This window comes from Polypterus senegalus, chromosome 6 (assembly GCF_016835505.1).
Source record: "Polypterus senegalus isolate Bchr_013 chromosome 6, ASM1683550v1, whole genome shotgun sequence".
NCBI lineage: Eukaryota > Metazoa > Chordata > Cladistia > Polypteriformes > Polypteridae > Polypterus > Polypterus senegalus.
Window position 1 is genome coordinate 126,985,325 of NC_053159.1, and position 23,715 is coordinate 127,009,039.

The 23,715-nt window shown below is 37.9% G+C and overlaps 1 protein-coding gene across 4 annotated transcripts in view; it reads right to left on the bottom strand.

Moving 5' to 3' along the window:
- Window positions 1–23,715, bottom strand: part of si:ch211-167j9.5 (tyrosine kinase receptor Cad96Ca) — a 55,868-nt gene that overhangs the window by 16,785 nt on the left and 15,368 nt on the right. For all 4 annotated transcript variants that reach the window (XM_039757102.1, XM_039757103.1, XM_039757105.1 and 1 more), the window contains 8 exons: window positions 14,705–14,791; window positions 14,218–14,320; window positions 12,120–12,327; window positions 9,884–10,022; window positions 9,551–9,649; window positions 9,222–9,382; window positions 6,366–6,503; window positions 6,160–6,271 (listed from right to left, as the gene is read on the bottom strand). In XM_039757102.1, coding sequence (XP_039613036.1) covers window positions 6,160–6,271; window positions 6,366–6,503; window positions 9,222–9,382; window positions 9,551–9,649; window positions 9,884–10,022; window positions 12,120–12,327; window positions 14,218–14,320; window positions 14,705–14,771 — 1,027 coding nt within the window. In that variant the 5' untranslated portion in view covers window positions 14,772–14,791. The remainder of the gene's footprint in view (window positions 1–6,159; window positions 6,272–6,365; window positions 6,504–9,221; window positions 9,383–9,550; window positions 9,650–9,883; window positions 10,023–12,119; window positions 12,328–14,217; window positions 14,321–14,704; window positions 14,792–23,715) is intronic.

The following is a 23,715-nucleotide window of genomic DNA, read 5'->3' on the forward strand; positions in this document are numbered from 1 at the left end:
ATTACCAGTAAAATGTCAGTTACGTTGCCATTAAATGGTTGGTTTAATAGTGTTCTTTATTCACTGTTAATTTTACTTTTTCATATTTGTGTTACATTTTTAGCAAGACCCTAAAGGCACTGACATGGTGTGAGACTGTGCTTCTTAACATAACACACAAGATTGCCCTAATGTAGACATTACAGGTAAATCAAAGCAAAAACCTTACTGGTGTCTGAGGTAGGGACTCTTTCCTTTTTATTAGTCTGCTTGCTTTCTACTTAAAGAATTTTATGCTTTGACATTTTTTCATGGTCCCATGATGGTGCAGTGGTTAGCTCTTCTGCTTTGCACCACCAGACACTTGCGTCTGAATACTGACCCAAACACTGACTGCCTACATGCTTTTTTTCTCCTTCATCCCAAAGACATTTAATAGATCAACTGGCCCAGATGAGTGAATGTGGGTGTGTGTGTTCTGTGATGACCTGGTGGTTCATACACAGTTGTTTCCTGCCTTGTGCATAGTGTTGCTGGGGTAGGCTCCATTTCTACGACACCTGAACAACATTAAGTGGGTTTGATAAGAGATGAGGGGTTTGTTCATTTCATTTAATCTTAACATTACTTCTTGCAGATGTGGTGCTGATTGACTTTGATCTGGAGTCAGGTCTGTAGTCCATTGACATGCAGCCATACCAGCTTTTAACACTACTGTATATTTTTTTGGTTTGAACACATCTTTGCATCCAAGTGTTAAATTTTGAAATGTTTCGTTCACGTCCTGTGCCAATTTATTTATAATACTTGGAGCTAGCACCCAAACCCAGCCACAGGGGATGCACAAACCAGTGTGTTTCTTCGTGCCGGTCCCAAGCCCTGATAAATAGGGAGGGTTACGTCAGGAAGGGCATCCGGTGTAAATTTTTGCCAAATCAATATGCGGACAACAATACAAATTTCCATACCGGATTGGTCCAGCCCCGGGTTAACAACGACTGCCACCAGTACTGTTAGTTAACAGGGTGCTGTCAGAAATTGGGCTACTGTTGGCCGAAGCAGAAGAAGGAGAAGAAGAAGGGGGGAGATGTGTCCGGAGGCAGGAAGAGAGGAGGAAAGTAAAGAGAGTGCAACTGGAGAGAGTACATGCAGGTGATGGGTGTAACAGAACATGATGCAGAGGACAGAAAGATATGAAGAAAGATGATCTGCTGTGGTTAACCCCTAATGGGAGCAGCCGAAAGAAGAAGAAGACATGGAGCTAGCACCCACAAATCTAAAAAGAGTTGCCCTTGCGTTTAGTGGCAGCATGATGACTTAGCTGATAGTTTTGCCTCCTGATATCTTGCATGTCAGCCAAACTATATTTCATTTGTGTGGAGTTTGTGAATGAATGTACCTGGTGACTGACTAGCATCCTACCTCCTGAGGCTTTTGAGGTGGGCTCCATTTCCCTAGAGACTCAACTAATATGAATCAAGCTAAAACAAGGACCAGACTTTACATTTCAGTGTCAGTATTAAATGTAGTCTTGCAGGACTTACTGAACATTTCTGAATAATTAGCTTTCCTTTTATATGATGTAAAATGTTATAAGTTATCTGCATTATTTTTACTGAGCCTTACTTATATTGTTGTGTTCTGTTCAATTGGTGCAAACTAAAAAGCAACAACATGGCAAACAGTCTTTTCTGTAAGGTACTTTCAAACAATCTGTGTCAATAAGGTAAGAAATTATACAATTATGTATAGTTTAGGCACATTTTTCTAACCAAGTTTTGCTTTAGAACAGAGAATTTGCCAAATCTTGAAAAGATGAACAAGTCTCTATTGTTTCTAGACACAGTATGCTTAAACAAATACCTGCAAATGTGAACTGTACAGCATTTGAGTAGATCTGTCAGATTATTAGGCTTAACCCCTGAATGCTCTTGGGTAGAAGTCATGAGGTAGAAGTACATAATAAACAAGAATAGTTATGTCACATATCTGAAACATTAAAATGTGTGCTTCAATTTAATTGTTTAAAGTCTAAGGCTCCAGCAGACCCCCGTGACCCTGTATTTGGATTCAGCGGGTTAGAAAATGGATGGATGGATATTCTCAATTGTAACAGAAATTTGTCTCTTTTCACCCTTAAAAATAGCTCAATAGAAGGCTAAATTCCTAGTAAAGAATCTAAATAACATCAAATTCATAGTCACTGGCCTTAAAATAGTCTAAAATGATATCCCGGGTAATGTTCTCCCCGTGTCTGTGTGGGTTTCCTCCCACAGTCCAGAGACATGCAGGTTAGGTGGATTGGTGATTCTAAATTGGCCCTAGTGTGTGCTTGGTGTGTGGGTGTGTTTGTGTGTGTCCTGCGGTGGGTTGGCACCCTGCCCGGGATTGGTTCCTGCCTTGTGCCCTGTGTTGGCTGGGATTGGCTCCAGCAGACCGCCATGACCCTGTGTTCGGATTTAGCGGGTTCGAAAATGAATGGATGATATCCCATGTGCTTATGTTTGAAATTGGTCATTTTTAACTTTCTCAGAGTGACTCTTAAAAGTCTCTGGCTGCTGGTAAAGAATCATATCTGAGAAATATTATCATATTTGTTATCAGCAACCTCAAAAATCGCATAAAATGACACTCTATATGCCGATAATACTGATCCTAATTATTTACAAAATTTTTGTGACTCCTCATATCCCATTAGGGGGTGATATGACCCACACAACATCAAGCCCTTCTGATCATTTTTGCTGAAGACATCTATTGGTTTACTCTTTATCATAAGGTGTCATTTCCTGCCTAAAATAAGGTGCAACAATGGCCTAATGGTTTTCAGATCTAGAGAGCTAAAAATAGGAGGGAACACCAAATAGCTCAACATCTTGCATAACTCGACTTCCGGACAAGTCAAAGAGTCTTTCATAGGTGGGGGTTTTCTCACCCCGGTGAATCAGGAGGCGCAAGTGATTTCAAAGCGTTCATAGGTATTTCTTTTGAACACAATAAATTCGATACAAAAGTGGGCTTAAGGGCTCTAAAACACCTATTTGCGCTAAAACCCACAAAAATGATAGAAGCTCCACCACCAAATGTCAAACTGTGGGCTTGTTCTTAATCACCACTCTAAAGGCTTAAGTAATTAAACAAGAAGTACAGTAAGGAAAAAAAAGACCTTCTGATTGCAGTGGTAGGTGCAATGAAAAAACAGCCGCTGCCATTCTGCTGAGTGACACGGCTTCACAGAGATGGCGCAGCTACCAAAGAAAGCAAAGAACGCATTTGTATTTTAGAAGTTCATTTTCTAAATATATTTAGAAAATACATTTTACTGCAGATCTGTTAAAATGTCTTACTTTTTGATTTGGCCATCATCTCTATTTTAAGTATATGCAGATGAACAGGAAGTTGTTTTCTGCTATTTTAAAATGCAATTAAAGTATCTGTCTTTTACTTTAGGTTAGGACACTTACTATAAGTTAATTGGCAGTTCTGAATAGGCACTGTGTAATGTCTAAGTGTGAGTGTGTGCATGTGGGGGCCCTGAGGTGGACTGCTGACCTGTCCGGGGCTGTTTCCTGCCCTGTGTCCAGGGCTGCCCGGATAGGCCCAGGCTCTTGAATTGGATTAAGGGGGTTAGGGAATGTTATATTAAAACTTTAAATGACTCCGTTGTTTTAGTGTGCATTTACAACCTCTGATTACTGAAGCTAAAAGCAGTCATTTAATGATATTTCAGTGCACAATCCTAATTACTTGCTTCCTATTTCCTATCCATTTCAAACGTAATAACAGATTTCGTTAGTTGTAAGCAAATTCGATAGGGGGACCATGTTGTTTGAAGCCATTTTATTTATCCAAGTATAGAACATAAATGTTACTAGAATTCATGATACAGCATACGCTTTCAAGGCTGTGACGACAACTTTAAGCAGGCAACTGATATCATAATAAATTATTAACGCAAGGCAAGGTTTTTGGATGTGTTTCAGAGCTCTGTTTGAGGGTCATACGTTAAAGATACCGGTCTGTGTTCCTTTCATGGTGTTTTGTCTTTTTCATTGTTTTATTTGCTTTAAAACATAATTGCATCAAAATAAAAATACATTGATGTTTGAATTTTAGCAGAAAAACAGGATATCTGTTAGGTTTCTTTTATTTTTCATTTTTTGTTTTCCACCTTTTTGCAGTTGCTCCATAGATAAATTGATAAGTACCATCCATCCATCCATTATCCAACCTGCTATATCCTAACTACAGGGTCATGGGGGTCTGCTGGAGCCAATCCCAGCCAACACAGGGTACAAGGCAGGAAACAAACCCCGGGCAGGGCGCGCCAGTCCACCGCAGTGGTAAGTACCATGTTTTATTTTTTTTGTTGCTGTTACACTTCCAGCTTGGTTTTGTAAGAAGGTGATCTGAAATGCTCAGTGAATCCCTTTGTAGATTTCCAGCAATTGCTCTCCATGAGCTGCACTTCTGTAACTGTTTTTGGAGAAATTCAATATTTAAATTTATATGCTCTCTGTCTGTGGGCTGCCTATTTCTTTTTACTGCAAGTCTTCATCCTACTGGTTTTGAATTGCTGTACAAATGAAATGTGTGGGCTTAAGGCTGTCAGTTCCTATTGGTGGGCAGAGGAGGTGAGAGGAAGCACACATTCCTCATGAATGGTTTTCAAAAACACCATTTTTTAAATACAAATGTATATCTCTGTGTGTGTTTACTAGTCTTGAGGTTGTAAAAAAGACATTGTATAGGCATATGATATATTACAAGAAATATGTTTGTGTTTTAATCTTGGGAATTCCTTTTCTGCAAACTGTGTACCTGCAATTCTCATGTCATTATTATTTAGAAGCAAAAGATTGTCAATGACAAACATTTTTAGAAAGGACTGGTCAATTATTGGAATTACATCCTTCATATATTTTTTGTGTATGAAAAAACATATGAAAATAAAATTATATTTTAATATATTTTCATGTAATGGATAATATATACTCAGATCTAACAGACTGTAATTCGCGTAAATTAAGTGCTTGATGCCTAGTGAGACATATCTGGAAATTTCTAGTTACATGCTAAAGTTTACCTATCCATCTTATTTCACATCCATTTATTTTGGTTCAGTTTGCAGGAATGAAGCATATCCCAGGAGTACTGAGGACAAGACAAGACCAACAATGGACCATAGGGATGGTTCTTAGCAGGGCCCACTCACACATCTATCTATACACAGAAAAATTCCAAATCTAACACATCCAGTACATCCTACAAATGTGGGAAGAAAACCAAAATAACCACAGAAAATCACAAGTTGACATGGGCAGAGTTTGTCAAATCTACAAAGAAAGTGACGCAGCCAGAAACTGAACGTAGGCTCTGAAGTTGTGAGGAGCACTGCTAACCACATTGAATAAAAATTGAAGAATTCACTGGACATTTTGTGACATATTTATGAATATAAACAGAATTTGTTTTAAATGTTTTTATATAAAATAAGACATATTAGGTAAACTACATTTCTTTTGTCTTTTCTTGTGGGTAGATATTAGTTTGTATTTGGCATTTCATTTGTCAATATTTGTACATTTTATATTTCTTATTGATTTCTGTATGTTTTGATGAATTATACACTAAAATATGAAAAATTTAAAATACACTGTATGATACAGCTTACTGCACATAACATTTTTAGTAAAATCTTTCCTAGCAATATTCCCAGTATTAATGGCATTATGATTTACAGAAGGAAAAAATAAAAAATAAATAAATAACAACAAAAAGTCAATCTACGTAAATATAACTTCATTTGTTGGCCACAAACACACGTAAATTTAATTTGTGTTTTTAGCTGAATAAAAAGAAGTTATGTAATTTGATACATTTGTGTTTATCATGATGCCAGAGCATGGAGACGTGTTGCATTTTGATTGGACACACAAGTAGGAATTTCACTGTACTCCGTGCACATGGCAATACTACTATTAGAATAAGTCATTCTTTCATTTTACTAGGTTTACCAGTTTTTTATTATTGCCAATGACACATGGAGACACTTCTATCTATCTATCTATTTATCTACCATAGTGCCATTCATATCTATCTATCTATCTATCATTTCATAAAGAAGTCTATGTACAATATTTATCATTCACATTAAGAGATGTATCTTTTCATCCATACCATATGTATGCAGTTCCCAAAGAAAGATGCCAAAGGCCCAGATATCCCCCTTGAAACTGTAGTAGTTGTGTTTGAAATACTCTGGAGGGTACCACCGAAGAGGCACCTGGTCCTGGAAGACAAGAATCAAAACCTCTCATAACTGTCAATCGACTGTACTGGGACATGCACAAATTTTAACATAGATTTTTCTTACTGCCTATTACCATATTTTGCCTCTTGTGGCTGCTTCGCCGGCTCTTCATGCGAGAGAAGTTTTTGGCCAGTCCAAACTCAGTGATCTTGCACTCTTGAGGAAAGCGGCCAACAAGGATGTTTCTTAAGGCCAGATCACCATGAACCACCTGTACAGCAACATTGTCATTGTCAGTGACCACCAGATTTTCAGAATATCCACTGTTTATTTAGAGTTAGAAGATATTAACCTATAAACTAATGGTGAGAGTTACACACATAGAATCTGAAAGTCTGAGCATTTGTAAGGAATATAAATGACAGAATATTAAGTTATTGTTTGAAGATGTTCTTGACCTCAAATTGAGTGATTATTATAGAAAAGATTGTACTGCTTAATTATCATATATAAAGTAAAATGAGGTCGGCACAGTGGCACAGTGGTAGCGCTGCTGTCTCTGAGACCTGGATTCGCTTCCCAAGTCCTCCCTGTGTGGAGTTTGTATGTTCTCTCTGGGTCTGCATGGGTTTCCTCCAGGTGCTCTGGTTTCCTCCCACAGTCCAAAGATATGCAGGTTAGGTGGATTGGTGATCCTAAATTGTCTCTAGTGTGTGCTTGGTGTGTGGGTGTGTGTGGGTGTACCCTGTGGTGGGCTGGCGCCCTGCCAGGGGATTGTTTCCTGCCTTGTGCCCTGTGTTGGCTGGGATTGGCTCCAGCGGACCCCCGTGACCCTGTAGTTAGGATATAGCGGGTTGGATAATGGATGGATGGATGTAAAATAAAAATGAACTGATAAGCTTATCATTTAATTGAATGTACTCTCTTCCCTATTACTAGTTGACTGTTGCCTCATCTTGAGGAGCATGATAGGAATTGTGCGGTTCCAGACACAAGTCAGCTAGCCCCTTGCTCTAAGTATCCATAGTAAAACATATCTTATCCTGTCACTGTGGCCAAATAGAAATCTAGCCAAGCCATTAATTTGTTATTGGACTCTATAGTTAAACATACCTTCTGTCCAGATTGGAGACCAAAACAATTTATTTTTAAGTTGTTTTCCTCATTTTGGAAATATCTTTGAGCAGAAAAATATAGATATTCATTATTTTGTACATGAACCTAAAAATGTTAATAAAAGAACTCAGTGGTCTGTAGGTGGATGCTGTTAGTATTCCTCCAAAATCTCCAGACTGCACCTTCAAAGTTAAGATTTTCACCAGTGAATACCCTTGTTAAGTTATGCACAGTAAAAATGACAATGTAGGTGGAGTTCTTTTGTTCATTTTCCATAGTCTTTTTAATTCTCCATCTGATGACATTTTAAGCCTGAGACTCCTTCAATACCACTGCTCTCACTCTGCAGAATGTTCATCAGACCCTAAGAGGTGCATTTTTAAGTAATTAGTGAATTCAATTGTAAATCATTATATTATAGGAAGTCAATTGGGAGTTTGTTTTTTTTTGGCTAGAAAGACCAACAAGGTTTGGCTAGAAAGACCAACAAGGAGTTTGTCAATAACTCAATAAATATTTGCCAGGAAGTCACCACAGAGCTTAAGGTTATAAACCCACACTGCTGGTTTTCTTCAGGTTGCAGTGAGATGAATTGTGGCAGATATTGATTCAATTGACAACACAATGTTCCATTTGCTAACATTTTGAACATGTGAAAGAGATGAAACATTCTTAATTAAGAAAGTCATAAAATTCTGTTAACACAACAGTGAATATTCTGAACTTTAGTAAGTGATTAATTTTTATATAGTATGTTTACACCAGACCCTTTCCTTTCCTGAGTTATTCTGTAATTTACAGTCCTACACGGCGTTACCAGTAGTCTCGTCTCTTCAGGTGACGTCTTGCTGCCTGCATAAACCAGTGTCATTTGAAAAGTATCTATCTATCTATCTATCTATCTATACCAGTCCTATCTATCTATCTATCTATCTATCTATCTTCAAGATTCCGGCATATTTCAGTTCCTATGTTGATTTTCTGAACCTGCTTTCTCTATATGACATCAGGCTTGTGGGGACTCAGGGCCTACAAGATAACAGTCCATTGCCAGGCACACTCATTTGTATTTTGTTGCCAACAGATCACAGATTCAGAGCTTGATATTAGCAGGATATATCAACATATATCTACACTTCACGCTACTGGGGCTCCTTTATACCAATAACAATATTCTTGCTTAATGCTTCACTGGGAATGGGACTGCCAAGTCAGTTTTTAATTTTCTTCTTTTGTAGTCATTCTGGTGTGTGTTCAGACCATAAGTGTGAGTATTGATATTTTTTTATTTATCTGTTTATGAATATATTTATTTAAAGAGCTTCTGTCAAAAGCCATGTTTCCACTGGGGTCAAATCATAAAGTTCTGAAGCAGCACAGATGTACATACTTTTAAAAAGGCGTTCAAAAGTACAGCCATAAGAAAATGTATCTCTGCACAGCCTTGTATGCATTAAGGAGACTTCTAGTTATATTTTATATGCCAGTCAGTCATTTTCTAACCCGCTATATCCTAACACAGGGTCACGGGGGTCTGCTGGAGCCAATCCCAGCCTATAAGATTTTTTAAATTGGAAACATTTGCGTTGTTAATCATTTAACAGCTTCAAATTGGTTTACATTGCCAAGCAACTTTAAAATTGCTCTGTACATATTTTGACTTTCTATTTACAGCATTCTGCTATGGACTTTCACTACAAGCACTTCGCAGTTCTTATCCAAACTATTTTAAAAATGAAACAACCAGGCTGAAAAGCTCAGATTACTCTTTCCAATAGACATTCATATAGGCATGAACACTGTAAGTTTTTAAATTCTGGGTGCCATTGCCCTTCAGCATCATAGATTCAAAGAATTCTCATAAGAGGTTTACCATTTTGGAGCGAACGTATTCCATTGCTAGTGCAATGTGGTAGGCTGCCACCATGAGCAAGTGCTGGGAATCTTTGCTGGAACTCAGTGGCTCCTTGTACCGCTGGAGGAAACTCTTCAGTGTGCCTTGGTTTACAAACTCCATTAGAAAAACATAGGGCTCTGTAAAAATACCACAGCATCAGTGCACATCAGCTCCTTACTTGACTTCATACGTAGCCTCTTCCACCTTAATTCTTACATCATAAATATAATACAAAATCCATACAATCCATAGTTCCATATTTGCAGTATCATATTTTAGGTAACCTTCATGACCAAACATCTTACCTCTGGAGGTATTCCAGTCCAGCAGCTGTAGTATATTATGGTGATGTCCTAGCTTCTTCATGATTGCAATCTCATTTTCTACTGTCTTCAAGGAGACTCCTGTAAAAACAGTTTGTTACATTATTCATTTGTCAAGTATCTGAAATGGTAATGTGACCACCACAGTGTGATACCATGTTTGTCTCAAAATTTAAACTTATTCCAATCTAACATTCAGCAGTTTACCCAAAGTGTCCTCATACTCTCATTTGTAAGGTTTCTCTCTGCTACCATTCAGTCGAGTCATGATAAGTATAGAGAAATCTAAGCAACACGAGGGCAGAGCAGTAGCACCTTCTTTGAAGATCTTGCAGGTGGTGAATTTATGTCCTTTGCATGTTCCCCGACTCAGCTTCCCTTTGTAAAACAGTGCCAGCTTCCCAGCCTTTACGATTTGGAGCAAGGAGAGGTCATTTACTGTGAACCTTGGAGCCTGAAAAATAATTAATTATGAGAGGAAAGTGTGATGGAATATGATGATAGGATTTCAACTAGATAATATGAATTATATGGAAGAGAGTCTCGATTCCAGACATCCAGAGTTCCTTGCTGATATTTAGAATAAGCTCAATTAGACAGTGCATTTTGATGGTTTCATTGTTATAAGAGTTTAAACAGATCAGCCAAGGAATTCAGAACAACAACCCAGAATTATTTATTTAAATATATTGCTTTCTTAAAGATAGATTATGAAGAAGGCAAACTTGAACTTTTGCTTTTTGTGATGTGTCAGTTTTTTTTAATCATCTTTTGGCATCTTTATTTCTACTTTAGCTCCAATTAAAAGTATCACAACAGCTTGGATAATGAGGGTTGTCCTACACCGTGATTCACTATTATATAAAAACACAAAAGTGTTGCCCCATAAACCATATAGATATTATTTCATGTCCACTGTTATTCATGATTGAAATCCATTTAAAATTTCTGAATGCTGAAAGAATATCTGCAACTTATATATTACCAAGAATCAAGGGTACTCAATTACGCTTTGGACTGCTGTCACCATTTTGAGTCACTCCTCTTGTTGCTTTAGCTGTAGATCAGAGCTGTTTAAATATGGGCAATAATATAATCCTATTGTTGTGGTGTAATAAATTCAAGTGTAGCAAACTGCATGAAATCAAGGCTTTTTTTAAGCAATCCCATACAGTGAAGAATTTTTCATCCACCTATGGTAGCAAAAGACATACGATTATCGCACAGATCACAGAGCTGTATGCAGTCTGCATCAGTTTAGTGTTCTTGGTGGAACCCAAAATACATGAAAGAAAAAGGATGTTGCGCTGTATCTGAGTGTCAGACCGATTTCCATAGGCTGATAGCAACAGATTTCCTTATTAAAATTGAAATCTAATATTAGCCTTGGTCAATAGTGTGGAAGAATAATTTTAGGGTAACACAGCAACATCCAGCAGCTCTGTGTATGACTTTATTTTCCTACCTTATTTTCTATTTTACTGATCACTCCTATCACTTTCTTTATGTGGACTTGTTCCCTGGAATTTAATATTTTTTTTTATCAGTATGCTGCTGCTGGAGTATGTGAATTTCCCCTTGGGATTAATAAAGTATCTCTATCTATCTATCTATCTATCTATATATCTAATCTAATCTAATCTAATCTAATCTCATTCATTTTAAGTACAGTACACTGAAATACTCATTCATCTTAAGTACAGTACACTGAAATATAGGATTTGGTTTAGGAAACATACTGAGATGGTCATGTAAATAAAGACTGTACCAGAAGAAAGGTTGATTTAATATACAAAATGCACTGAAGGATGACTAAGAGATGACTAAGAAATCAGCAGATGTCCTATAAACAATGAGAATGGACAGTTGTTATATGCACAGAAATTTCAAGGGTGGTGGCTTATCTCAAAAGGTATAATAAGAACCAGGATATAATATAATAAGACTTTTACTTTATATAAACAAACCAACCGCAGTAAAATGTATGCATTGATTGACACTGTATGTAAATTCAGCAGTTAATAACATGAACCTCTATTCTTTGATTCTCTGATCATTATGGAACAGACTGCTTCTGATGATTGCGTCCTTCAAGGCATTTTGCCGAGGAGTAATTAAAAGATACAATGAACAGCTTTTCTCCTGCCCGATTACTGAATTGTCCTGTTACAGGATGTTTCTTTCTTTAATAAGATGTTAAATTTTGACCATAACAGCCCATTGAAAGAGTCCAATGGCAGGCGGGTAAACTGCTGCCATGAAGGGATGCACTTCATCTGCAACTGTGTCCTGATATCCCTGTGCCCTTCATGTTCTGCTCTAATCATATCAATGAACCCAATGTGTGGTATGAAAACTAAGGCCATGCCATTATACCTTCATCACCAGCTTATTAAGTTCTGTGTGCCTTGCCTTAACACGGTGTCCAAGAATAATGTATTTTTTTCTGTCTACCTAGAAGTGGAATGCTGTTCACAATGTGGTTTCCAGATGTGTATGTGGTGTGTGTATGTTCCATATACCTTCAAATCCCATCATCTTGCATACTTACCATTGCTGGAGGCTTCCACACAGATCTGTTGTAATGTGGCTCTGTTTCCCTGTGTAAGGTGCCACTTGTTATAGATTCCATCTCAACCTGGTAACGCATGCAATGCACAGAGGCATCCGGCACATTTTCATGGGACATGTCGTTGGAAACTTGAGTGAGTTTGTTGGCATGTTGGAGCTGTTTTAGCTCTTGGTATAAATGCCGGTACCTGTGGGAATATTTTTGGAATTTTAAGTTCATAAGGTTAAAATATTTAATAAACTAGGGGAGAGGCCCCATATACTCATAGCCAATGGCACAGTGGACTGTTTGTGCCCCTCAGAAGCTCTTCCTTAACTACACATCACTTCCCTCTCTTGTGGTCTGTAGCGGTCACAAGAATGTGAAGTTCCACACCGTACCAAAAGAATGATTTATTTATTTTATTACTGGTAGCCCAGGAACACACCCAGCATTGGCTGGGCACACACACACACACACACACACACACACACAGAGGCACTGATAAAGACGCTCAATTAATCAATCAATAATAGAGATACACTAAGGAAATTAAAGTTATAGTAAGCAAATAATGAAGAGAAAAAAAAACAACACAATATTAAAAAAAACATTGTCCCCACTGGTGATAATATTTTATGAACAATATGCAAAAGAAACCTAATGAAACCCTAAGCACTAGACAATGAACAATCAACACTTAACAACACAGTCCAGTCCAACAGGCGTGGATGAAGGAGAGCATGAATTGAGATGCCAAGTGAACAGTTTCATGAATGATATGAAAGGTTTCTCCTACCACGTTCCAGATGTTGTGTCAACATCTGGAAGGGTTGGGAGCAAACTCAGACAAAAATCACATAAACAAGCAGGCTCAAGACAAACACATAAATCCAGAATAAAACCATAATTCAATAGTAAGTGATGCAGAGAAACAAATATACAAAGATGATTGCGGTTCCCTCAGTGTCTTTTTGGCTCCTTTTTAAAGAGACTGCTTAATTAACCTTCTTCCCAGCAACCCCTGCACCCTTCGAATCTGCCCAATGGCATAATACCGCCGGGACTGATGTCTATTGTTGATTAATTACAAACCCTGTGTCTGTAGAGAAGCACTGCTTTTTATACAGGTGTTCTAAACCTTTTGACCAGTACATTACTCAATTAATAATAATAATGATGGAAGAAATACGGTGGAGAATGGACAAGATGATCATTGTGCCCATTATCGTCCTACATACACTACACAAACGCCTACAGACATTAGAAACCAATACACATACATAAAACTACAGAAAGCACCTGTTTTAAATATATTTCACACAGTGAGGACATTTCTTAGCACAAACACAATCTTCTAAAACATACATATACAGTACATCCATCCATCCATCCATTATCCAACCCGCTAGATCTTAACTACTAGGCAACAGCAACAGGTCTATCGCAGAAAATTCTTTAAATATAACAATAATAATAATTATAACAATATGATTATATATAATGTAATATTACAGTACAGATGGCCTTGTGATGGACCAGCACTGCATCCATGGCTGCTTCCTGCCTTGCACTCAATGCTGCTAGAATTGGCTCAGCGCCTCACCACCCTGAATTGGATTAGGTGGGTCGGAGAATGTTATGTAATGTTATGGATAAATGATCTTTAAAGAGGACAGAGCAGGTTCAGACAATCGATGGACAGTTAAAGCATATCTAAATGACACTTTATATCAGAACAAAGTGACACTGTGAACAGTTTTAATGATGCAGTCAGTCATTTTTTAAAATAATGTAATCCTGTTTTCCCTGTAAGTATATAAGCAAGACTTCTTAATCTTTTTCAATTAAATCAACAATATAGAAAATACAAATTACTGCACTTCTAGAAACAACCTTCATCTGTTCTGAGAGTGTTTAGTATGTTACACACATCTTTTTTTATTTGAATGCAAAGGACATATATGCATACATCTTCACAATCCTTTTGCTGAGGCATTTGACATTTTAGTGCTCTGCTTAGGCTTAAGTGTGGCTTTTTTCATCCATTGTTCAAGCTATACAATAAATACAGGAAAGATAAAGTTTAAGTACTTACTTTTTACAGTACAGTACGAAGAGCAGGGCTATTGCCAGGACTGTGGCAATCCCGAAAGCGCCAAATAGGTATAACTGAAAATGACCATTCATGCTGTGTTTCTCTGGAAGAGTGAAAACAGTTAAGTTAGCAGTCAGACTAATGAGAGAAGACAGGATTGACATTGTGCGCCCACCCAGGTCAATATTTGGGTAGAGACAGACAGAAATAATGTCACATAGCGGCTACATAAGGTTCTGCATTGGGTAGGGTATTGTCAAATTGTTTAGGTTCATTGCCAGTTGCAGAGAAACATGGCGACATCCTGCTCACATTTATATAAACATCCAATACTGTACACGGTGTCATTCTTGGCTGATGCTGGACTTTCTTTGAGGTGAAATGGCTTGTCCTCTGTCCACAGATGCCAAAATGAAGTATAGTTTATTTTCACTTCAGCACAGCAAGTGGGCCAGCAGCCAGGGGCAGATGAGTCTTGTTAACTTACCTGTGCCATTAGATAGTGTTGCAGGAGTAGTAGTCGTATTATAAAATGTCTTGTTGTGCAGTGACATCTATCACGGCTTGGAAGGGACTAATGAGAAAAGAAACAACAAATGAGAAACATTGCTTTGTTTGTAAAGGAAGTTATACAGCACCACTCTTAAGAATCCTATTAAGAAAGATCCCTCATAAAAGATGACAGCCTGTCTTCTTGGAGAATGCAGGGGTTGGTTGGTGGTTCAATTGCATACAGATACATTCCATTTGATTGCAAGGCATCTCCTGCAGTCAAACATAATACACAAGGTTAGCTGGCCCAGACATCTTGCCACTCCGAGTCACTGACCACTAAGCCACAGCCACTGAACTTGGATTATTCTGGAGGTTTTCATTTGTACTTCACCCATCACCACCGTTAACTGTTTCCCTAATTCTGGTCATCTGTGAATGGAGACTCATTTACCTATTTTCTGGTCACACACGCTGGGTTAATCCACAACATTTATTCAGGCTGCCTAATTTATTACATTACACAAGTAGAGACAGCTGCTAATGATGCCTGATCAGTTTGTACTAATCAAAGGGGCATGTCCTGCATATTAGAAAATGGCTGCTTTCTGCAGGGGCAGCACTCATACAAAGAACACTGAAGGAACAGCATGGCTATGCACACTAAATGTGGTGAGAATAAAATAAAAGTGCTGGCATCCCACTCAGGACTGGCTCCTTACTTGTACGCAATGGGATAGCGTTTTTTTTCCAAAATGGAATAAATAAAATAGTAGTTATAAAATAAATTATCGTATGGAAAAATACATTATGTCAGTTATGAAAAAACATGTCTCTCTATTATAAAAGAAGACCTTGAGACGAGACTTTTTCCAAGAGATTTTTTCAATTTCCGCCCTCCTCTCAACCATTTCCAACCACGCCCACGGTCCTCTCACCTCTCATTCGCGTGAATGCTTTTGTCAGGCACAGTCCCTGCATTCTCGGTTCTTATAGATTTTTATGTTTTCCTCACTTTAAGTTCCCAATAAAAAAAGACTTATTATGTCTAAATCTTATTGATGAATTTCATCCCGAAGGGTTATCAACAGAAGAAATGAGTACACGGGCAATCCTAACACCGATAAACGATGAAGTCAAGCGAAATAACAAAAAATTGTTGATTGGTTACATGACATGTAAAATTTTAACAGGCGTCAAGAAAATTACTGTAGTACATCTTCTGTGGAAAAAATTAGACACCAAAGGATATCTTAATATGACATTCGTATTAAAACTTTTACAGTTCCCTATTAGAATAGTTTTTGCTATGACAATAAACAAATCACAGGGACAAACATTTGAAAAAGTCAGTTTATTAGAGAGAGTGAAATGATATTCACTAACAGGCAGTTATTCGTTGTGTTGTCACAATAAATTTGCGATACAGTATTGACAAAAAGTTCATTAAAAAAATTGTTTTACAGCAAAAGTGTAAGTTTAAAAAGTATTTGTGTGTTAATTTCAAAGCCAAACAGAATGAAAACGTATAATGCAATGAATACCTCTAACGCAACATGAAACATAATTTTCTTTCAATTCATTACGTTTTACTATTTTTTACTATGGTTAATTACTCACTGTAATGTAAAATAGTTAGTTCTATTATGCATATGTAACAATTCCCATGAAAATAACAATCTGTTTAAATTGTACATCCATTTCCCCATTCGCAAGCAGTGGTTGCAGAGCCCACTAGTTAATTAAATAAAAGTCATCTAATTATTATGAAAAGACAACAAACTAATATGAAATACAAAATCATTATGTTATTATTATTACAGAGTTTATTTTACAATGGCCTTATTTGTAAAGACCCTTTTTTATTTCATAAAGCGACTTTTCTGAATGGCTCTTTTATGAAGGTTTTGTCCAACTGGCTGGACCTTGGGTTATCCAAAAATCTTTTAGCACTACTTGTATTTTCCTCACATTCAAACCAGCAAAACACAGAAGCAGTAAGCATTATGATACTTAATTTTGCAGAACAAATGTATAAACACAATTTAACATATTGTAACTGTACCAAGCAATGGGTACATTTATTAAATGACAACAGACTGAACATTAAAAGCCTAACGACTTCACTGTTCTCACTGTTACAGTCCAGGGGATACACCTGCTGCTGGTTGCGCTCTGTCCCCCTCCTTAATGTAACACTGCCGGTGGTAGCTGTGATTGTCCTTTCCCAGTCGTTCTGTCTCTCCCTCACTTTCCTTCTCCCCAATTTAACAGTAACAACCCATTCTCTATTTGAAAGTTTCTATCCATCATCTTGAATGATCTCAAAGCTTGTGGAATACAAGGGTTCCCTCTTTGTTTGCTTCTAACAGGCTTACTGTCAGTCAAGCATCTAGCTCTGTGGCGGGGTGCTGCCAATCTGAAGAGCTGCCTGTCGGCCACAGCGTGATGCCGTTTTAAGACAAATTGACAATATATTGGGAATGCTCAAATGGAAAACTGATCCTCAAATTATTCACGCTGATGAAGAGATTCTGGGTAGCTGAAGATCAATTGAGCCCATTGTCTGCACAGAAGATCGTCTGGAAGTATCAGGTCAGGTCAGGTTGGGGAGAATGCACTGGTACAGTACGTTGCCACACCCACCACAGAACAGCTCAAGATTCTGGTTGGCAACCCCCCCAGCCAGTCCCACCCTCTGGAAATGAGCATCTATCTGCTGCAGCCAGGAGTTACATGGGTATCCCCTTGGCCGAGTTCAGCCACTCAAGTTCCTCAGCAATGAGGATTCAGCGAGCTGGATCACCTTCAGGGAATTGCGCCAACTGGCCGTAGTGCCATAACTGACACTCCCTCAAAATGCAGGTAATGTGTCTCATTCAGGACTCAGTGAGCAACTGCTCATTTGACACAAAGTCAAACTAGTGGTACTCATGGATTCTCTGAGGAGACATAGTACTAAAGGAGTCCAGTCTTTGTCTCAGGATGCCGTCCATGTCTCGCAACCATATAGCAAAACAGGAAACACCAGGACTCTAAAGACTTGGACCTTTGTCCTTTTGCAAAGATATTGGGAGCACCACACATCCCTTTCTAGTGACCTAATGACTCCCCATGATCTCTCAACCCATATACTGACTCACCAGAGAGTCACCAGAGACGTGAAAGTCACTGCTGAGGTAAGAAAACCTCTCAATGAGGTAAACATTGTCTTCACAGACAGACACACTGCTGATGGCTCTGCCCAAGAGGTCATTAAAGGCCTGGATCTTGTTTCTTATCCAGGATGCTTGCAAGCCCAGACAATCAGACTCCTCACTCAGTTTCTCAAGAACCCCAATCAGCCTCTAGACCCCACGACCCTGCCCAACACCCAATCCATGCAATTGAACAGAGTAGGAGCAAGAACACACCCTGACGAACCCTAGAATCAACTGGGAAAAACACAGAGGTTCTGCCTCCACTCTGCACAGCACTCACAGTACCCGTGTACGGGCCGGCCATGATATCTAGCAACTTCGGGAGGATCCCACAAAGCCTCCGGATGTTCCATAGGGCAGCTCAATCAACTGAGTCAAACACTTTATAAAGTATGCCAGGAAGAATGTCAGGTTGAAATTTTGGCCATTGACACTTAACATTAATGCATGGCTATGTGAATTTTTCACAGGCATTTTTTTGTGAGTAAAGGCTCTGAGTTAGTCTTAAACTGCTAAAGACTTCAACAACATCAACATTTTTAAGAGCACTTAAGTGTCTGAGTATTTCCAACCAGGGAAAAGTAATCGACAGCAAAGGATTAACCAATAGAAACAGGTTAAGCCAGGTGGTTTTTATGTTGCGTTCCATTTGAAGTGGGAAGTCAGAATTTCTGAGTTCCTAGACGGACTTCTCAACTGGAACTCCCCCTTAAGCTGAATTTCCAACTTCAGGCTTATGCAAAATAATAAAAATATATGTAGCATAAGCCTTTTTAATTCTAACTCTTACATCTTAATGCTTAGTGAAATATTATATCTACTTGTCTCATGTCTCAATACTTTTCTAATACATGCAAATTACCAATTTTAAGAACACAATTTTCTATAACAGATGAGTACAACTAAAGAGTAAATGTTAAAGAAAAGTGAGTGAGAACATAATGGGGAAGAGAACATGCCTTGGACTTGTGCATATCTACAAGCAGAAGGTCAAGTCACCTATGCAGTTCCACAGACCGCTGCAAAATAATCCCGAAGTACTTGAGTTGTGGATATAAATGCTGATGTAATGACAGAAGGCTAATTGGTCTAAAATTTAAAATGCTTGCTTGCGTTTGGGTGTGTTCCATTTTTATGTACTTGGCCATTTTCCGAAGGTGATTTAACCACCTTAATAAATGGATGTCTGTGTCTGTGTGTTCGTCCGATTGCTATGTCTCTGTCATTCTAAAAGATGGCACAACACGGACATTTGTGCTGATAAAACAGATGGTACATCACAAACATTAACAACGCTTTTATGAATCCCATAACAAATATAACAGAGACATATGCATTGCATTATGCACTACAAATGAGGTCAATGTCAATTACTTAGATTTCATCTTGTGTTAGATGGGCAACACAGCTAGCTCAACAATTTTAAAGTAGAATATTTATGTTTGGGGCATTGTGAGCATATGACTGGATGACTTAAGATGTGGATTATGTGACTCGAGTAACATAAGGATTTTTTTTATAGGTGTATGATATTGTTTGTTGTTGTCCACCATTGCTCACCATAGACATTCAGTTCTGTTCAGAAACTTTTTTATCTCCGTTCTGGAAGTAAACATGAGATTAAAATCTTTTCTTTTCTATCACTATAAACTACATTGTGTAAGTAGGATATAAAAAGTCTTTTTTAGGGTGACACATTTCTTCAACACACAAGTCTTTGAGATCCAAGAAGATGCTGGATAAGTCAGATATCTCTGCTCAGGAAGTCACTTAAGGAGACACTTCCACTAATTCAGTCACGTGTCCTCCTAGACATGGTTGCAGTGGCAGAGACTGAACCTGAGATACTGGATCATCTCCATAAGCCAAATGGCCAATCGGGCTGTTAACAAGGAGCCTTGAGCACAATGGCAGACTCTCTCACCCTTCCATGTACACTGAAGAAAAACCTATAATGAAAGCTGCCAGGTCAGGATCACGATATGAGACTTCAGGCTCCCAGAGTGGCTGTTTTAATACTGAGGGGTCCAAGGAGCAAATTAGTTTGTAAAAGTAACTGGGGCCTAGAACTGGAGTGATGGATGGCAAACAGTCCAGGTAATTATCTACAGATAAGCTCTCAGTTTGATCTTTTATTACAGTAGGTAATTAACACTTCTTTGCACTTTATCAAAGTGGAAAGTCAAGTAAATTTCGATGCACTTGAGTGCTCACGTTGCACATGTACAGTGAGTGCATTGTCACCCACATCAGTCATGGGTCAGAGATGGTCTTCTGCAGAGCCTTTTCTCAACGACCACATCCTTTATACAGAAAAAATGAGTCATAGACGGGCAAAATTCAGTAACGCCTGTATGTGAAACAACTGATAAAACCAAATCTGTAGCTGTAAGAGTCAGAGAGAAGGAAACAACTGAGAAAAACCACAGAAAGAGACATGGCCGAAAAGGGGACAAGATAATGGAAGATTCTCTCTTAATGAAATTGTCTGCTTGATAGGTGGGGTATATTGTGTTTGAGGGCAAAATAAGACAGCCAGAAATACCTTTTCTGATGGGGAAAGAAACAGAACTCTTTGATAAGTCATATAACAATAAATAAGCTGCTTGTATGTGAAAAAGCACAGGGCTTTATAATTAAATTGTACATTTCTCTTAATAGTACTTTTGAGAAAAAAAAACCTAAATCGTCAATAAAACGTGATGGCCTGATGGTGTGCTGCTTCACCCTGCGGTCTCGCACATCCAAAATCCTAAATCTGAATGTCTCAAAGCAAGTTGTAGTCTTTGTGCCATCTGCACACTCTTGACATGTCAGCGTGGCATTTTCTACACACTTTTCCTTCTACATCCCAAAGCAGTGTCTGTGCATTCGGTTAATCAGTGATCCTAAGCTGACCCCACGTGGATGTGTGCGTGACAGGCCTCTGTGATGCAGGGTGGGTTCAGGATGGGCTGTAGCCCCCCACAACATTTATTTGGATTAAGAGAGTTTGAGAATGTTGGGTAGTATGAAAACAACGATTTACCTTAGTATTCATAAAAAATATTATTAAAATGAATATATCATGAAATGATTCTTTCATATTATATATATATATATATATATATATATATATATATATATATATATATATATTCTTTCAATATTCATAGTAGTAAAACTCACACTAAAATAGGAACTGGTGTACCGCATCTTTCAAAGTAAATTTTTTAAATAAACTCAAATACTTACAATTTAGGGAACTTAGAGAACTAAAACAAATTCACTCCTTTTCCATATCAGGTTATTCAATTCGGAGTCACCCTTCATGGAGAGCAAGGCAGGCACCAACCCTGGACAGGACACCAGTCCATTACAAGGAACTTATTGCACACATGTCCACTCCTACTCATACAGGGTCTATGTAGCAATGCTAATTATTAAAATAATATTTCATAACTTTGATACAATAATTATTTTTTTTACATTTTCAGTGAGACAAACTGGCAGATCTATAATTGAATATAATAACTGTTCCATCCTTCCATCTCCTGAAGTCACCTTTACTGTTAAAGTGACCTGACATGCCTGAGCTAACAGAAAACACACTGCAAGCTGCTTGGGAAAGACAGCAGTTGGCTGCAGGGCATGAAGTCACACTATGCCAGCTTAGAGGCACAATTTGGGCGGTGTTGGGAAAGCCAGACAAACAAACATAAAAGGGAGAGAAGGCAGCTGAGCTTGTACAGAAGTACAGGGAGACAGCAGGGCGGTTGATGGTCAATTTAAATTTTTTCATTTCCAAATAATCGCACCAACAGTTGTCACCTTCTCACCAAGCTTCTTGCTGATAGTCTTGTAGCCCACTCCAGCTTTGTGCAGGTCTACAATCTCATCCCTGACGTCCTTTGACAGCTCATTGATCTTGTCCATGGTGGTGGAGAGGATGGAATGGAAGAAATTGATTCTGTGGACAGGTTTGCTTTATACACGTAACGAGTTGACATCATGATTGATTGAAATCTGTGTGTCACATGGGTTTTAGGGGATCAAATACTTATTTCACTCAATGACATGCAAATCAATTTATAACTTTTACGTAATTCGTTTTTTCAGAATTTTTGTTGATATTCTGTCTTTCTCCATTAAAAACATTAAAAAAAAGTGAGCGAACTTACAAATTCAGCAGATCAAAAACTTATGTCCCCCACTGCACACACACACACACATTATATATATATATATATATATATATATATATATATATATATATTTACTAGCAAAATACCAGCTTAAGGCGAGAAGTAGTATGTTAAAGAAGCAATGAAAAGAAAAGGAAAAATTTTAAAAATAACGTAACATGATTGTTAATGTAATTGTTTTGTCATTGATATGAGTGTTGTTCTCATATCTATCTATCTATCTATATATATATATATACCCGCTTGGCAGCGGAGAAGTAGTGTGTTAAAGAAGTTATGAAAAGAAAAGGAAACATTTTAAAAATAATGTAACATGATTGTCAAAGTAATTGTTTTGTGTATTTGGCGCAGCGTCACAAAGTTTTTTTCGTCTAGCTGCATCAGAAAATGTACCACGACGTCTGACACGCCTCCTTTTTACTGTTTTCTCACAGCTTGGATTGCTGCTGTCATATATATATATATACACACACACACACACACACACACACACACACACACACACACATATATATATACACACATATATATACACATACATATCTTCATATCTACATATCTATATACATATCTACATATACACATATATATATATATATACATACCTATCTACATCATATATACACACACACAAATTATATATATGTGTGTATGTATGTATGTATGTACGTACGTACATACGTACGTACGTATGTATGTGTGTGTGTATATATATATGTATATATATATATATATATATATATATATATATATGGATATATATATATATATATATACACATACATACATATATATACACATACTTATACTTGTGTGTATGTTTGTATGTGTCTATATGTGTGTGTATAGCTTTGGTCACTGAGTGCAAGTGAGAAATAATAAAATATAGTCTATAAGTTATTAAACAGTAAAACATTAACGTTTTAAGAAGTACAGGTACATTGATCACTACTGGAGTGGTTGCGGGTAAACTACATTTTAAAGACTGTGTAACACAACAGGTAAGTAACTAACAGCAGCTAAAATGTATATGGATCATCTCTCGGTAGTACATCCCTTTTGAAAGGCGCTACACGACGGCTGTGGTATAGAAATTACATTTTTATGTGAGCGTTCAAATTTGTGCCTCTGGTAATGTGCCTTACCGGCATTTAAAGAAAATTAGTTTTGTGTCCTCTGCAGTGTTAAGCGAGAAAGGCTTTGGTTTGGGATCAAAGGAAAAAAGGTGTAAAGAAAGGAAAGTTGCCTTTTTATTTTATATAGTATAGAGAGATGTGTTCGCTGGCGTTATGATCGGCTTTTGGGGACAGTCGCGGTGGGTCTTGTGTAGACTGGTGAGCCGTCCCTGCCATTAATCGGCTGTGATGGCACTGTGAGTCCTCCACTCGTATGCGTGTGTTCATAATCCGAGCTGAGGACCTGATAATCGTATCGTGCAAAGAAAGTGTGAATTGCCTTAATATTATTTTGCCGTGGTGTAGAAAAGGGGTCCGTGTTTGCACTTGTCTGGGCTATAGCGCAGGGGAGGATGAAAAAAATTAAAAGTGCTCACTTTGACTTAAGGCAGAAGCGCAGTCAGCGTCTCAAAGGCCGGCACAGCTATGCACGTGCTGGCTGCTCGA